An 18,267-nucleotide genomic window follows, 5' to 3' on the forward strand; every position below is an offset into this window, starting at 1 on the left:
ACCTTTACCTTAAACCGTTCAGTGTTCCATTGTTACATCCATCAAAACTTTTTTACACTGTTGAATTTATCTTAATGCTGCCAACGTTTTCAAGTGTACACATTTCCCCCCCCCCAATATAGTCCAAAAAACTTTTTCAATCTTCTTTAAACGTATGTTCTTCTTGTTCTCTTATTCTATACGTTAGATCTGCAAGCTGCGCATATTCCATCAGTTTAAGTTTCCATTCTTCCTTCGTTGGGACCTCGCTCCCTATTTTTCAGGGACGTCACTGATTTAGAGAAGTCGTCCCAGTTTCTGATTTAATTCCAGAATGTCCCACTTTTCCTTGGGAGGTCCCTATTTCATTGGAGAAATGTTGGAGGGTAGGTTCCCAGCACCTGGGGTAAGCGCACGGGGGGGGGGGGCAGAGCATGGAGGATGACATGAGGAGGACACAGCAGGGCAGGCACACTCAATTGCTCTAATTCAGGCATGTCAAACCTGCGGCCCTCCAGATGTTTTGGCCTACAACTCCCATGATCCCTAGCTAGCAGGACCAGTGGTTGGGGAAGATGGGAATTGTAGTCCAAAACATCTGGAGGGCCGCAGGTTTGACATGCCTGCTCTAATTGGAAGGCACATGCCTGTTGCATCTCCTGACGCCCTGCCAGCCCACGCTGCTTCACGAGGCTGGGATGTAGGATCCGATTTGCAAAGCAGCACAGGGCTGGCAGAGGCAGAATGTACCCTGGGGAAAAACTGTGCTTGGGGCAACGCTCTGCTTTTCACCACACAAGTTCTTGTTGATGAGTGAAGGGCGCCCTGCACATTCTAGGAACGTTCTCCGTCTGGGTGCAGAGGTATCTACTTCCAGACTGCGAATGAGGGAGCCTGGGTGCCAGCCAGAGGGCACTAGAGGGGAATTGTTCTCCCTCCACCCCTCATTTACCAGAAATCGAGATAAAATCCCCCCCCCAACCTCCTTTTGTCAAATGCCCAGATTCACTTCTTTATTTCTCTGTTTGTTCATTTCCCCTTTACATTATGCAGCCATTTGTCTTCCTGCTAAGTGAAGCAACGAATTGCGGTGGAGGGAGCATGCCTGGCCGGTTGCCAGCTTCCACAGTCAACTTATTGGGCTTTTTTTTTCATTACTCCTGGACATGACTCGAAGAGACACGCCTTAGCAATCCAGGTGTGGCTGCCATGAGCTCACCTGGCATAGGCGGGACGGGACGACCATTAAAGCAACAGCACCCTCAAGGCACTCATATCTTCTCACACTTTCCCTTTGCCACACTTCGGAGACTGAGTACTGTATATCACAGAAAACCACTGCTGCAGCTTAGGTAATAGAAGGATTCTTTCTCTTTCTTTCTCTCCCTCTCTCTTTCTCTCATTCTCTCTTTTTTGTTTCCCCCCTGTTCTTCACTTACGGTTGCAACTTTTTCCCGTATTAAGTTGCATAATGATATGTAATGTCTGATGGATTGGAATGTAAAATGTGGGATCCCTGCATTTTTTTTCTTGTGACTGGTTTGGGTCCAGAGATCTAGAACACTGTGATAAAGAAACCCCCAAACCCTGCAGAATCCTTTCGGTTCTAGAGCAGTCACGCTCTTCATCATGCATGTAGCATGCAAAACGTACGCGAAAGAACTGATGTTGCTTGTTTTCGACTCTTGACCTCACTTTTCTCTTCTATGAAACCTTTGCAAGTGCTGTTGGCACAAGGCTGGGAGGACAGCCTGGCTTGCACCTGGCCTTTATTCATGGAGCAAACTGGATAATATAGGTTGATGTGCAGAGGAAGAGTTAAGTGGGTTTTGGCTTGTCAGGGGAAATTGTGGGGGATCCTGCTTACTGCTGGACAGGGTGAGCCCTAACGCTAGCTATGCACTTCCAAAACCTGGGCTGCTTCACTATCAGGGATTTAGTATGGAATTGGCATGCTTCGTTGGCTCACTTTTTATGGGGCATCCACATGGCACCATCATCCTGTCATTGTCATCCTGTCTTTTCTCAGGGTTCCTCCAGATGATATTTATTGAACATTCACCCAGATTTGCTTGCACAAAGCTTATGTGGAGGGTAGACTATGGCTAGCCTTTATTGGGCATTCCTTTTGATTTATTTGCAGGGAGATTATACAACAATAAGTGTTTATCCTGATTTGTCTGTGCAGTGTTTATATGTTTTCCCGCAAATTATTTGTTCCGCCCACGCTTTTCATTGCATTTTCCCGCCATTTTCCTAACAATGAAACGCCTTGCAGCTGTTTTCTGTTTAAAGTGGGTTCGGCTAAGTAAGCACTATACCTTTCCAATACATTTGAAGCACGTTTTTGCTGAATGAATTCTGGGCACTGCAGTTTACCTGTCACAGAGCGACAACTCCTAGCAACTCTTAACTCTGTGAGGGGCCAACCACAGTGCCCAGAATTCTGTGAGGGAAAATATATGCTTTAAATTTACACTCTTAGTTAGATAAGAGCGCTGGAGTGCTGTGATCCACTTTAATCCAAACACCATGCCTAGGGTTGCTAGACTCAGTAGAGGATGGGACTTCTGTGCCTTTAATTGCCCTGCTCTCTTTTGAGTCTGGAAACCTGAAAGAGAAACCAGCAGACCCTTTGCTTGGAAATTAAACAAAGGGTCTGCTGGTTTCTCTTTAAGGTTTCCAGACTCAAAAGAGAGCAAGGCAATTAAAGGCACAGAAGTCCTGTCCACTATTGAGTCTGGCAACCCTAACCATGCCTTTAAAGCTTTTGCCCGCAAATCCTAGGAACTGTAGTTTGTTAAGGGTGCTGGGAACTGTAGCTCTGTGAGGGGTAAACCACAGAGTCGCTGACTGCAAAAAAGGGAAAGCTGGAGGGTCGTGGAAATCATGGCCTAGATAGGGGAAATGGAATTAAAGGGCTGCAGACAGGACCAGAGTAAAAACAGACATGGGTTTTTTGGATATGATACACTAGGTTTTGATCCAAGCTGTGGAAGCTATTGAGAACAGTATTGCTGCATCAAACACTGACCTACCAGTACCATTAGGAAGGGAGGGTTGTTTGCAAATTTGCGCTTCCAAAACAATATGCAAACCAAAGCAGGATCTCCTTCAGACTTGGTCTGAATTTTGCAATGCAGTTCTCCAACCACAAGAACGTGTACAAAAATTCATGTCATATGAAAAATGCTTGCAAAATTGTGAAAAGATGGGGCTGAGGTGTTGTTTAGGGGTTTTTTTCTGGAGGGTGTTGTTTATCTTGTTGGTGTTAATTTTTTATATCTATATTTTGGATCTTGTGATCTATGTGGAATTTTTCAGTTTGGTTGTGTACTTTTCTATTTTTTTATTGTTAATGACTAGTTTTGTTACGTTCGTAGCTATTTAATTTTGTATACGTTGTAAACCGCCTTGCACGTGGTTTGAATTTTGGAAAGGCTGCAAACAGAAGAATAAGTGATTGGTTGATTAGTGGAAATATGCTGAAATCCATGCTGTTACAAGGGAAAAAAATGCTCTCCCCCCTCGAAAGAAAATGCGTAGACGAGGAGAAATGTGTACAAATTTTCAACTTAAGACTTTAAAACAAACAAACAAACCTCGAAAACACATGTGTGAAAATGGAAAGGACTGAATTGAAGATTGTAAAAAAATAGAAACTGACATTAATAACTTCATCCCTGTTTAACAGTGGGGGCCAACATTTGTTCAAAGCTGACTATTTAGTCACTCTTTTGTTCTTCCCGCTTGAAATTTGAGCTGCAAAAGCAAACAAGCCCATTTCCTTATCCTAGAAATAACGTGGGAAGGAAGGCCGGATCACAGATTACACGCTCCTTAATCATCAGTGGGTTCCTTTGTGGCGCACCTGGATTAAGAGGGTGTGCCGGGGAGATGGCAGGATACCGTTGCCATACTGAGGCTTGTTTGTTTTGACTGAAGTAACAATAAGCCATGTTACCAGTCACACAGCCTAATGTTAATATGCCTCATGTACTCGGAGACACAAAGCACAAGACTGTGTGGCTTTAGAAAGGCCCAGGGTGATTGCCTGTAGGCCTCATGGCAGGAGTCTGGCCCTCCTATTAGACAAGGTGAGGCAGCCGCCTCAAGCAGTTGATTTGGGGCATCATAAAAGGGCAGTGAATGGTCAGTTAATTCAATTTATCCATATTATGTGTTTACTGCCAGAGAGGGCAGTTTTTGTGGTGTTTTCAGGCTCAGGTGTCAAAATAAAATGGACATCCATGGACAGCTTGACTTGGAGTAAGGGGGGGGTGTCACTTTACCTCAGGAAGCAAATTGTCTTGGCTGGTCCTGTTTGAAGCTCTGCTCATGTGAAAAGGGCTAGTAATAAGGGACAGGCATTTATAGCCTGAATAATAATAATAATAATAATAATAATAATAATAATAATAATAATAATATATTTATACCCCGCCCATCTGGCTGGGTTTCCCCAGCCACTCTGGGCGGCTTCCAACAGAAAAATAGAACACAATAATCTATTAAACATTAAAAGCCTCCCTGAACAGGGCTGCCTTCAGATGTCTTCTAAAAGTCTGGTAGTTGTTTTCCTTTTTGACATCTGTTGGGAGGGCGTTCCACAGGGCAGGCGCCACCACTGAGAAGGCCCTCTGCCTAGTTCCCTGCAACTTGGCTTCTTGCAGCGAGGGAACCGCCAGAAGGCCCTTGGTGCTGGACCTCAGTGTCCGGGCAGAATGATGGAGGTGGAGACGCTCCTTCAGGTATACTGGTTCGAGGCCATTTAAGAAAATGTCCTTAAAAGCTTCCCTAAACAGGGCGGGCGCCACTACCGAGAAGGCCCTCTGCCTGGTTCCCTGTAGCTTTGCTTCTTGCAGCGAGGGAACCTCCAGAAGGCCCTCGGTGCTGGACCTCAGTGTCCGGGCAGAACGATGGAGGTGGAGACGCTCCTTCAGGTATACTGGACCGAGGCCATTTAAGAAAATGTCCAAGGCAACTCACAATAAATATCATCTCTGCCCTCCCCCCATTTATTTTATTAACTGGTCAATGCATAGCTGTCAAGTTCTCCCTTTTTTTAAAGTGAAATTCCCTTATGCTGAATAGGCTTCCTCACGAGAAAAGGGAAAACTTGACAGCTATGGGTCAATGACACTTCTAGTAAACCACTAACCGCCAGGTAGTTAAAAAGAGCTTGTCTAGTATAGGGGCTAAGAGTATTTGGTGGAAAATTTCTGGGTCAAATCTCACCCTGGCCCTGAACTTACTAGGGGACTCCAGATAAGCCACTGTTCTTTCAGCTACCTATCTGCAATATGAAGATAATAATACAGTACTGGCATAAATTGCAGGACCGTTGTAAGGTTAACAGGAAATATGCCTATGAAGCATACTGAGCATTTGCAAAATGTCTCCCATGAAGGTTCTGTGTTTCAAGCGACCTGGGCTCCCTTTTCTTATTGTTGCTCAACTCTTCCCAGACATTTAATTCCTTAGCATGAATCTCAGGACATGGTCTGCTAGCTAAAAGTGGTGTGTGTTTTTCTGTCAAACAGATTGTGTAGACCAGGGATGGGGAACTGGATCCCAACAGCAGGCCAGATTCTGACATCCCCACCACATACCCCATGTCCCACTTTGATCCACCCACTTGTCAATCGCCTGAAACCCCATGAGCAAAGGAAATCTTTCTTTTGCAAATCAATTGCTCTCCAAGGGGAGCTTGGGTTAGTCATTCTCTCCCAGCCTTGCAGGGTTCTTGTGAGAATGAAAATGGCGACATGCTGCCTTGAGCTCCTTGGAGGAAAAGTGGGGTAAAAATGTTGTAAAAATCTTCTGCAAAGGGCTATGTTTCTACCTATTTTCTTTAGCTCCTCCTCGTCTATCTTGCAACATCGTCTTCGTTTTACTGTGCAAAGCTCTTCAGATTTTTAGTGTTCTCTTGCTCGCTTTCTTCCCACTTTCCAGCTTTCTAACATTTGCACTACTCCATCTCCCCCTATTTATTTAAAGCAGCACCTGCGGCAAACTCATCTCCTTCTCACTGATTTTCCAAGAAAAGATCTTATGGCCTGCACCTTTCCTCCTTTCCATTTGTTTTTGTTTGTTTGTTTTGTTTTGTTTTTATTGTATGTCGCTATCAGATTGTTAGTCTGCAGGCAGGGCTCATCTCCTTTTAGCTTCTGAACACTGCTTAGTTGTTAAAAGCACTAGAAATAATACAGTACCAGGATTCCCTTACTGTTTAGCAGTTGAAGAGGCTCTCTTGGCAAACCTCTTGGGAAGGAAGGTTTTGCCCCGCTGTTTTTTCCTCCCCTTCTAGTACTGTGCTCAGTTGTTGTTGTTTTGAATTATGCACACATCAGTGACGTACGGTGGGAACTTCTCCAGTGTTTCATTTCTCTGTGAGAATGTTTTCCATTTCACAAGTTCGTTAGCAGCAATGAGCGAGTTCCAACCACAAATAAAATATTGGGGCATGTGTTTTGCTACAAGCAAATTAAATGGGTTATATTAGATTGCTCTCTAAGGCATCAGAAGAAGAAGAAAATCTGATGCAAACGGAAAAAGTTCCAATGTAGATTACTCTATTCAAATTAGCCTGATTTGCATAGGAAATTGTTGTGGTTCAAAGTTTTCCAAAACAACAACAACAACAACAACCCATATACATTGGATGTGTGAGGGTGTCTGAATTTTATTTATTCATTTGTGACGTTTATATCCAGACTTTCCTCCACGAAGCTCCCCAGAATAACCTTGAGAGGTAGGCCAAGCTGAGAGATAGTGACAGGCTCAATGGGGACTCGATGAGTCTCATGGTCTAATGGTGGGGGGATATTTGAGCCTGCGTTATCCCACTCCTAGTGCAACATGCGAACCACTACTTCACCCTGACTCTCACTCAGTCCCCCAATCATCCCAACCTTATTTTTTATTTGGTGTGTTGTTCTCAGAAAAGGGCTGGGGGGTGGCGACTGCTGCTCTGTTGTAGTGATGCTGTGAAGCACTCCTTAGATCTAGGAGTACAGTCGTACCTTGACTCCCGAATGCCTTGGAAGTCAAACGTTCCGGCTCTCGAACAATCGAAAACCGGAAGTGATTGTTCCGGTTTTTGAACGTTCTTTTGGAAGCCAAACATCCGGCGGGGCTTCCGCAGCTTCCTGAAGCCAATCAGAAGCTGCGCTTTGGAAGTCAAACATTTTGGAAGTCAAACGGACTTCCTGAACCGATTCTGTTCAACTTCTGAGGTACAACTATAGTTGGAAATTCCAAGGAGTGACTGTACCCAAGCTTGGTTTTTTTTGCTTGGGAGAGCAGTGAAGTAGATGACCCCTAGGCTCCCTTCCAAGCTTAACATTCAATGAGATCTCACTTCACCTTCATCTGAAGATGTGCAATCTTTGCCAGCATCTGATGGGCATTCCAAAACACTTTTGTTGTTTAGTCGTGTCCGACACTTCGTGACCCCATGGACCAGAGCACACCAGGCACTCCTGTCTTCCACTGCCTCCCGCAGTTTGGTCAGACTCATGTTAGTAGCTTCGAGAACACTGTCCAACCATCTCGTCCTCTGTCGTCCCCTTCTCCTTGTGCCCTTAATCTTTCTCAACATCAGGGTCTTTTCCAGGGAGCCTTCACTTCTCATGAGATGGCCAAAGTATTGGAGCCTCAGCTTCAGGATTTGTCCTTCCAGTGAGCACTCAGGGCTGATTTCCTTCAGAATGGATAGGTTTGCTCCTACTATTGAAGAGACAGTTGGTGAATATCCTGGACTATTAAGTAGTACCTATGAAAGGAACAGTCAAAGGTGTCTTCTTCTGTAGCCAGTATTAGATTTAAAAAGAAGTTCTGTGCAGGCAGCAGGTTTGGGGGGAGACTGTAGCTCAGGTTCAGTCCACCAACATCTCAAGGAAGGGCTGGGAAAGTCTCCTGGCTTAGCCCTACACAGCTGTTGCCAGTCTGTGTAGACAACATATTAAGTCCAAAGCTTGATGGAGCAATGGTCAGTCTCTATGTAACGCAGTTTTCTTTCTTCTTGGGTTGCTTCCAACCGTGCATGTAAAACAGATCGTTGGTATGGAAGGGGCAGGAGATGGATCACATTTAAAAGAGGAACACGTTCAAAAAAATGTGAGAACCTTTTCCCCCCACCCTCGATTGTGCAGATCCTTACATATCTACTATGTGAAATGGCACTAAGCCTTCTCCCAAAGCAGAAACAGCTATTATGTGTGGGGGGGGGGGAGTCCACTGAAATGCATTGGTCTCTAGTTTCCTTTCCAGAGAAAAGGGGAACAGAAAGGAGCCGTTTTTGTTCATGTCCAATAGTTATATAATTTCCAGAGCATAATGTCCTGGCTATTCGTCAAGCCTTTTTTCATCTGCCTCTCTCGTCAGCCTTCAGGGCAGTAAGTCAACACTTGCTAGACATGACGTATGGCAGCAATTGCAGCCCTTACCTTCTCCCTGCCTTGAGCCTAAGCTATAAACTTAGCCTGACACCCATTTGTCTGTTCCTGAAAGGGCTTGCTTCAGTAGCTGGGGAAAGCTTTGGAGTAACTTAAAGCAGGCTCGCACAAACTTAACTTTGTGGGTGCACCTGAGGTCCAACAAGAAAGTTAGGTAAACAAAGAAATACATAGCGGTGAACCTTTCCACAGTTGTTCTGACCACCTGCAGAAGAGCATGGTGTTAGCTGATACGAGTTACATCCCATTTGGATTACTGTAATGTGGTCTTCATGGGGCTGCCTTTGAAAAGTGCTCAGGAACTTAAATTGGCTCAAAGAGCTGCAGTCGGCTTGCTGACCAAGGCTGGTTATAGGGAGTATACAACTCTCTTGCTAGAACAGCTCCACTGACTACCCATCACTTTCCAGGGGCAATTCAAAGTGCTGATTATTACGTACCTATAAAGCCCCAAATGACTTAAGTGCAAACATATTACAGTAAGTCCAAAGATTGCATTTGCTCACCCGAACCTGCACAAGTTTTGAGATCTTCAGCAGAAGCCCCTCTCTTGGTCCTGCCCCTCTCACAGGCATGTTTGGTGGGGATGCAGGAAAGGGCCTTCTCGGTGGTTGCTCCCAGTCTCTGGAATTCCCTCCCTGGAGAAGCTAGACTGGTTCCTTCCTTACTGTCCTTTTGCCATCAGGTTGAATACCTTCTTCTTTTAATTAAAGAACCGGTGCCGTGCTACTTTTATTGTATTTTGCAAGCAGATGTTATATACAGGTGTGTATATAGTTTTTGTTTTATTAATGTTTAATTGTTTTTTCAATGGTAGTTCTTTCTGCTTTTAGCAATTCTTGTTTTTATCTGTGTTGCCCTGAGTCCATCAGGGGAAAAGGTGGAGCATTAATAATAATAATAAGTTATAATAATGGGAAGAAGCAGCAAAGCTTGCGGTCGGGGAGGGTTTTACTGGGAAACCACAAAAATGTATCTTATAGTCTCTATCCTGCCCTCTACTGACTGGAGCCATGCAAGGTTGCTTATACCCAACATAATTAAGCCTGTGGGCTGAAAGTTCCTGGCTGCTAATCTATAGCTCCATTTTCCTATCTGTGCTATGTTTTTGTGTATCACAGCAATTGCCTATTTTTGCTGCTGCACCTTCTCCAGCCCTTCCCAGAGTTGCCCTTTCCTTTCTGTGCCTGTTAATAAAACTGGTCTCTATTCTCTGTCCACTTTTTGTGTATGTTTCTGTGTATCACAGCAATTGCCTATTTTTGCTGCTGCACCTTCTCCAGCCCTTCCCAGAGTTGCCCTTTCCTTTCTGTGCCTGTTAATAAAACTGGTCTCTATTCTCTGTCCACTTGCAAGGAATCACAGATGTTATAGCATGGGTAGGCAAACTAATAAAAATTTGGGCTCTGCATCTATTGTTTCTACTTTGCTCAAGGATTCCATGTCTTTTCTTTTTTAAAAAAACAAACTGTTTTCTTCCCCACCAGCACTGCCTGGAAGAAATGCATTTCTGTCATTCTTCTGCTTACAATTAAATAAGTAAGCTCCCTCTCTGCCCCATTACCTGCCATTCGGCAGCTAAAGTGCATTACCAGAATGCTCATAACCATTTATCTTCTGTTTTAACATTCTATTTGCACAGGTTTTCTCCTTTGATGTGACAGGCTCCAGGAAAAGTTTGCAGGTGTTTGCAACATCTTGGCTGCTGAGAGAGAGAGAGAGAGAGAGAGAGAGAGAGAGAGAGAGAGAGAGAGAGAGAGAGAGAGAGAGAGAGAGAGAAGATAAACCATCCTTGAAGATTTCACACCCAAAGGATGTCAAGGGTGATGCCAAACCATGTGCTTAGGGTCGGACAGACAATATGTGTTTCATCCCAAGAAGACCATGCTCGCTTGCAGCCTAACGGTTATTCGCCTTGCCACACTTCACCACCGCAGTATTTATATTATTCTGTAGAAGGCTGGGACAGACAGATCTCATTGACCCAAGGCAAAGGAGGTCCACTGCCCAAGATGGAACTCTATGACTCCTGTAAGCTGGCAGAGGCCACACCTATGAAATCCCCAAATTTGGGGGATAAATGTCTGCCAGAGGAGCCAACAGAAACAGGCAATGACAGCTGCCCAGAATTCTCTCCCACTTTGGATGTGTCCATTGATAAACTGAACCGCCTGATCTTGGAAATTGACCCCACTTTCCAGCCTCTCCAGCTGAATCCGATCCAAAGCCAGAGTCCTAACCAAGCTGTTCCACAAAGCAGCACAGCAGTGGCCCAAAAACAGGAGCCAGAATCCCCAGGTAAGGTGTGGAATTCATTGAGTTACAGGGCTCAGTCTGCTGAGCTGATGAGAGGGCCAAATCACAGAGGGTTGACCTTTCTCCCTGTTGCCTGCCCCCAGGGGAGTTTATTGTGTGGTGCCCCTCAGAGGAGCTCTCACTCTCCCTAATCGCTGGAAACTTGGCTCTCACCCAAAAGCGACTTCCATAAACTTGTAGTGGTGAATGTTTCACCATTCTGACAAACAGCAGATGCGATGACGATGCTCAGGGCCAGATCAACCACGAGGCTAATAAAGCTGTAACCTTAAGCCCTTAAACCCACATAATTTTTAGGCTTTCAATTTCTCAGCTTAGCCAATGAAGTTGACCTTCCCTGGGCTAGTCACCTGCCCTTAGGCTTCCCTTCCTTATAGGTTGCTGTGTCCGAGAATAGCGGAAGGATAGGAAAGCCATGTATGTGTGGCCATCTTGAGCATTGTGGGCAAGTGTCATAATAGATGTCTGCCACAGCCAAAAAAAAAGGGAGGGTGTGGCGTTTGAACAAATGAGCATGGTGAATGATTTACGTTTGATTTATCTTCAATTTGAAATCATTTGTTAATTTGTTTGATGATAGATATCTAGCAATGTGTACAGTACAGGGGTAGCTAGCCAATGTGTTGCCTTCCAGATGTTGTGGACTACAGCTCCTATCATTCCCAGCCAACACAGTGGATAGTCTTCTACAGTCGTACCTCCGGTTATGTAACCCTCTGGTTACATAAACTTCAGGATGCGAAAGCGGCAAACCCAGAAGTATTTGACTGGGTTTCGCCGCGCGCGCATGCGCAGAAGTGGTCCTCAGGTTACGGAAACCTCGGGATCCAACCAGACCTCTGGAACGGATCCAGTCCGCAACCGGAGGTACCACTGTACAGTACAGTATTAGCCTTTGGTCTTCCATGCCTTTAATCTAGGCTTGATCTGGGTTGTGTTTCTTCGGACTGTAGACAGGGCCATCATTGAATGCTTCACCACAATGCATGTGTGTGTGTGCGGCTGCGCGCGCACACACACACACCCCACACCACTAGGGTTAGGGTTGCCAGACTCAATAGAGGACAGGACTTCTGTGCCTTTAATTGCCCTGCTCTCTTTTGAGTCTGGAAACCTTAAAGAGAAACCAGCAGACCCTTTGTTTAATTTCCAAGCAAAGGGTCTGCTGGTTTCTCTTTAAGGTTTCCAGACTCAAAAGAGAGCAGGGCAGTTAAAGGCACAGAAGTCCTGTCCTCTATTGAGTCTGGCAACCCTAACTAGGGTTCCCATATTTCAAACAGTGAAAATCCCATGTTTTTAGCCAAACTTGTTGAGCAAATTTGCAAAAAAGAGAACTTTTTGAGCTATTTTTAAGGAAAATTCTGGGAATTGTAGCTCTGTGAGGAGAAGCCTCCTAAGAACTCTCAGCGGCCTTAACAAAAACTACATTTCCCAGGATTCTTTGGGGCAGGCCAGGCCTGTTTAAAGTGGTAGGAGGCTGCTTTAAATGTGCAGTGCAGGTGGGACCTTTGTCAAAGTTCAGTTCAGATGGTGTTGACCACCTCACTGGCAGTTTGTTACCACTAGGCGTAGGATGCATCCATTGACTTGTTCTAGTTTGTGGTGTTTCTCCGCCCCGCCCCCAATCTAAACTCCATATGATTCTTCCCTCTAACACACCTGATTGATTTTTCTTGATTGGATTAGATGCGCCAATTAAATGCAGCATTGTGTGTTTTGCCCATGACATGGGCTTCGGGGGTGGGGGTGGGGAGCCTGTTGAGACAAGTGTGCTTAGTCATTTAAAAAAAAACTTAGTGGTGATGTCTCAGAGGGTGTTCCCTGCAATGATTGCCAAAGGCAACATGAGATTAACTGTTGTCTCCCCCCCTGATTTATCTTTGAGCTGCAATAACCAAGCATGTCAGGAAACTAGGAATAAATTGCTTCTTTCCATCCCACACGCTGCTTTTTTATGTTGCTGGAAGGGTTTGCACACACAATAGATATTCTTATCTAAAATGGAAATGTAACCAATGATGTCTCAGCCCACATCACAAGATCTCCTGGATGATGTCCCAGAACCCACTTGGCAACACCCAGGAAATTCAGGAAGGCATAGTTTATCATATAAAGCCCGGCCTAAATGGTTTGGGACCAGGGAATTTGAAGGCCCCCCTCTTCCTGCATGAACGCACTCATCAACTGCAGTCATCTTCAAAGGGAGCACCTACTCTGCACTTTGCCGTCAAGGCAGGTGTCTATGGCGGGGATGTAAAACAGGGCCTTTGGAGTGGTAGCACCTTAATTGTAAGACTCTGTACCAAGGAAGATTAGACCTGCTCCTTGTTTAAGACATTTTTGTTCTGGCAGGCTTTTAAATGTGTTGTTATATGGTTTACTTATCAGTTTTATTTTAGCTTTGTGGGGGGTTGGAAACTCAGGATCCCTTCCAAATCCACAGTTGGGAGACCCAGCCAGATGAGCAGCGTAATAATAATAATACACTTCTGTGATTTGATGACCTTCACTCTGGCAGGTGGCTATCATGCTCCCACTAGGTGCTTGAACCAGCTAGTTGCCCATTAGAGCTTTCTGGTCCCCATCAATGACTGTGTAATGCAAAGGCTGAAGGAAAGGCAGAGACACCTTGCATAACAAGGCAACATGACTCACACCTCCCTGCTAGGTTTTGTACTTTAGCACTACTTTCAGAGTACAAAATACAGACACATCGCATCATTTCACAAAGGGTGTGCACAGGTTATAAATTGCTATGTTGCCCTCCTGCAAAAAAACATGCAGTTGGCTATCAGGAGAGGTTCACAAGTGCGAATTGTGCACCTGGAACCCTGTTGGGCAACAATGGGCAACCTGTGGTCCTCCTCATGTTGCTAGACTACAACTCCCGTCATCCCTGATCATTGGCCATCCTAGCTGGAACTCATTAGAAATTGAGTCCAACAAGCATATGGAAAACTGCAGGTACCCCTTCCCTGCTATTGGAGAAAAAGCAGCTTGTGAACTTTTTCTTGAGGTGGGAAAAATTGAAGATTTGTAAGTAATAAGTAGTTTGTATCTCTATTTCAGTGTTTCCCAAACTTGGGTCTGCAGCTGGGTGTTTTTTTTTTGTACTACAACTCCCATTATCCCTAGCCAGAAGGACCAGTGGTCAGGGATGATGGGAACTGTAGTCCAAAAACAGCTGGAGACCCAAGTTTGGGAAACACTTCTCTATTCGTTCAGGTTCTGTCTTCCTCCTACCTCTGCCCATGTGAGGATAATTGTATTGACCAAACTTGAATGATTGGAGTTCAGCAACATCTGGAGGGCTACAGGCTCCACACACCGGCTATATGTGAAGTACTTAGAGCACTCAAAAAGTGGTTATACAAAGTGGTTAGAACTTTGCCTCCTGTTTAACACAACTCCTTCTTTTTCTGTACTTCCAAAATAACTGAAAAAATCAACATCTTCAGTGCAGATTACAGTTGTTAGATTGCAATCTAATCTCTAAAAAGAGATAAATTGCAGTGGAGAGAAAAGATTGAAATGGGAAGCCTTCCCAGAAGAACTGGGCAAAGAAAAACACTGGGAGTTTTTGTGCCTCTACCCTGTTTCCCCTATTTTAAGACGTAGTCATAAAATAAGCGATAGCAGAATTTTTAAGCATTCAGGGAATATAAGCCATACCCCGAAAATAAGACATAGTGATAGGCGCAGCAGCAATGACGGCCGCGGCAGGAGGAGGAGCAAAAAAAAAAAAAAGACGTCCCCTGAAAATAAGCCATAGTGTGTGTTTTTTGAGGGAAAATAAATATAAGACGGTGTCTTATTTTCGGAGAAACGTGGGCATGTCCAAACTGAACAAATGTGTCACACACTTGGTAATAAAGTCAAACTTGGTGCGGTCGCCCCCCCCCCCCCGGTTATTCCTCCAGGGTTGGTAAAGTGGTGCTAACATTATGCAAATACTGCACAAACTCATTGATGCTGTGATAGTAAAGACCCCCATTTTTTTTAAAAAAAGGAAACCTTTATGTACTGTATATGCATGTAATCCTATATAATAAAGTCCCTGTGTCTCTGCGTCCAGTCCCTGTGTCCGCGCTAATGCGCATGTGCCCCACGGACACAGGGACTGGACGAAGAGGCGGGACGTACACACACACGCGTTCTCTTCCCCCCCTCAACCCTCTGCCTCCCGTCCCCCTGCAGCGGTGGACCAAGATGGCGGCATCGGGCTCCGGGGCCGCGGCCCTGGAGCCCGATGCTGCCATCTTGGTCCTCCGTCACAGCCTCCTGACAACCCTACCTGGCCCGTGGGAGGAGCGGCGGGGCTGCGGCCTTCCTTCCCTCTCTGCGGTCGGCCACGGGACACGATGGGAGAGCGCTTTGTTTAACTGCGTTCCTGGCGCGCCCTGCGGCCGAGCGCAGAAAGAGAGGGAAGGCCGCGGCCCCGTCGCACCTCTAGCGCCCGTTTTCTTAACGGGCTGAATGAGACTAGTTGTGTATAACAACGTTGGGGAACCTGTAGCCCTCCAGGTGTATTGGACTCCATTGGCTTAAGTCAGAATGGCCCGTGGTCAGGATGATGGGAATTGAAGTCCAACAGCATATGGAGGGTCACAGATTTCTCCACCTCTGGAGAATATAAGAAATATCAGAAAAATATATTTCAAGATCATTGCCAACGCTGAGGTGTGGTTTTGCCTCTGATGTATTCTTGGGGCGTCAACCATATGTTTTTCATCTGGAGTCAGGTACAGACAGGACCTATGAGAAAAACTAAAGCATCAGCCACACTCTCCCATACAGGTGCCAACAAGTAATGTCTCAATGATCATCACTGGAATGACTCTATATAACCCGTGTTTTGGCAGGGTTGTTTGCCTTCCAGATCCTGGAGGTCATTTGTACCTGGCAAGGGAAAGTACCAGGAATTAAGCCAGGAGTGACCTTTGATTTACTGTATTTTTCTGTGTATAAGACTAGGTTTTCCCCCTAAAAATAATGTCCAAAATTTGGGGACGTCTTATACATGGATAGATCTCTCTCCCCCCCCCCCAATTTTCTTAAATCCTAGTCCCCCAAAATAAGGGGGACTTATACATAGGGGCCAACCTAGCAGTTTGAAAGCACCTCAAAATGCAAGTAGATAAATAGGAACCGCTACAGCGGGAAGGTAAACGGCGTTTCCGTGTGCTGCTCTGGTTCGCCAGAAGTGGCTTTGTCATGCTGGCCACATGACCTGGAAGCTATACGCCGGCTCCCTTGGCCAATAATGCGAGATGAGCGCGCATCCCCAGAGTCGGTCACGACTGGACCTAATGGTCAGGGGTCCCTTTACCCTTTACCTATACATAGGGGCATCTTATAGACGGAAAAATACGGTATATATGCATTTCAGGGCCATTGCCTTCACAAGCGGGGTACAAAATAATTACACAGCAAACATTTAAAGCCTATTAAAAGCCACATTACATTCCTTAAAGTGAGCAGTAAAAATAATCAACAAGTACGGTAATTAAACCAGCTGACAAATTCTTTCTAACGTCACCAGTGAAATGGCTGTAGGGAATTCCATTAATATGGGGCCATCGCTGAGAAAGCTCTGTCCCTAGTTCCAATCAGCCTAATGCTTCTTATTGATAGGCCAGATGGATTGCCCCATACCCCAGCTATTCCTGTTTAGTTCCCTGTCTTTTTGTAGATCTCAAAACCTATACTTATTTATTGAGCAAAGAGAGAACTGAATAGGAAAACTAAAGTAACTGCAAGAACTGTCTGCAGGTGGAATCTTTAGCTCTAACCCAACATAGTGAATGCACTTACTGTTTAACCCCATCTTTCCCCATCACTACACTCTGCATATGCCCAGAGTCTCGCTCTTGGCTGCTTTGCTTTCTGTGTGTATCCCAGCGCCAGGTCCTGGCATTGAAAACAAGTTCAAAGACAGAGGCCTGGTTTGAATGCGGCTTTGAAGACTCAGCAACAATAAACATTTGGAGCGTCACTGTGCAGCTGCTTCCAGTTTGATGCTGTAGCATTGAATTGGTTCTCCAAGATTTCTCCCAAGGCAAATCTAACTGCCTCTCAGAATTTGCTTTAAGGGTGAGAGTAGCCAAACTTGTCCCGCCCCTCTAGCATTTCACAGTTGCTGAAAGTCAAATTCGTGAAGGATGCTTTCCCCCACCTTACAGAGCAGTGGTGGTGATGATTTTGCTGCAAGGATTACTGAATCATAATTGTTCAGTTGGAAGGGGACCCCATGGGTCATCTAGTCCAGCCTCCTGCCATATGCTGGAATAGTGTGAAACAGTGTGAAGCTCTTTTTGCAATGTTCTCTCTCTCTCTCTCTCTCTCTCTCTCTCTCTCTCACACACACACACACACACACACACAGAGAGAGAGAGAGAGAGAGAGAGAGAGAGAGAGAGAGAGAGAGAGAGAGAGAGACCTTCCATGGTGCTTCCAGGGCAATTTACAAAAGTACAGAACAAAACGCAAATATATATATTGATGTGGAAATACATATTGCTTCTTAGTGTCGTGAAGCAGGTATATTGTTTAAAAAAAAACAGGGTTGGAGACTAAGCTTTGCTGAGCTCTATTGCATCTTATCTGTTGCTCTTTTTTGATTCTGAGGTTTTCGATGTTTCTTTCTGCCAGACATAAAGTACATTGAAATGTCACCTGCCAGACCAAAGTGCCAGGAGTCTCGGCAGAACTCAGAGAGTCCATCCTGCGCTCCGCAGTCTACGTCTCCCCCAAACCACTGCCCTTTGTTTCCACATGGAGGAACCCACTCCAGTGGCCACATGACCTTCATGGTTGGCCACGATCCTGGTGGCCCCCAGTATCCCACAGGGAGGCAGTCGCCGGCTTGCATCCGGGTCTCCGAAAGCATCTCCATTCCGCAGCAGGACCAGAAAGGCTACAGGTCAAGTTCCCTGCTGCCTTCCTCCCCAGGCTTTGAGAACTTACGGAAGCTGTCTCAGCATGGGAGGATGGTGCAGCGATGCAGCGAGGCATCTCTGCTTTCGACAAGTCCAGGGTCGGACACCAGCTACATCCTTGGAAGGTAAAGTTGTTGCTTGGGAATCCTTTATGCCTGATCTAAAAGTTAACTCATTCAGGTTTCTGTACTTTATAGCAGTAGATATGTAGAAGTTAGGTGGGAGCTTGTCATGCACATCTATCAAAAGTACAGAAGCTCTATCATCTGGGCACTAGGAATAGAATGGAGTATCCTGGAGGAAAAGGGACTGGTTGGAATCCTGAACTGGAGCACTCCCCACTGCAACATTTTTTTTGCAGATCCCTTGCCTACTTGGGACTTTTGAGTTTGGAAGATAAGAGGCACCACATACTTTAAGACAGGGTAGCAAACAGGATCTGGTCGAACAGACTGGATCCTGAGCTTCACCACCTCCCCGCAGGTCATTGTGACAAGTGGACCCTACCTGTCAATTACCATGGTGTCAAGTCATTAAGCTTCTGAGGAAAGTGTGCTCTCTTTCCTTTCTTTCTG

General features: G+C 45.4%; 1 protein-coding gene across 1 annotated transcript in view; it reads left to right on the top strand.

Moving 5' to 3' along the window:
• The first annotated feature begins 1,084 nt into the window (after positions 1-1,084).
• Positions 1,085-18,267, top strand: part of TNS4 (tensin 4) — a 31,521-nt gene continuing 14,338 nt past the window's right edge. The window contains exons 1-3 of the mRNA XM_035136075.2: positions 1,085-1,331; positions 10,081-10,736; positions 17,406-17,817. Of these exons, the coding sequence (XP_034991966.2) occupies positions 10,253-10,736; positions 17,406-17,817 (896 nt within the window). The 5' untranslated portion in view covers positions 1,085-1,331; positions 10,081-10,252. The remainder of the gene's footprint in view (positions 1,332-10,080; positions 10,737-17,405; positions 17,818-18,267) is intronic.

This window comes from Zootoca vivipara, chromosome 13, assembly GCF_963506605.1.
Source record: "Zootoca vivipara chromosome 13, rZooViv1.1, whole genome shotgun sequence".
NCBI lineage: Eukaryota > Metazoa > Chordata > Lepidosauria > Squamata > Lacertidae > Zootoca > Zootoca vivipara.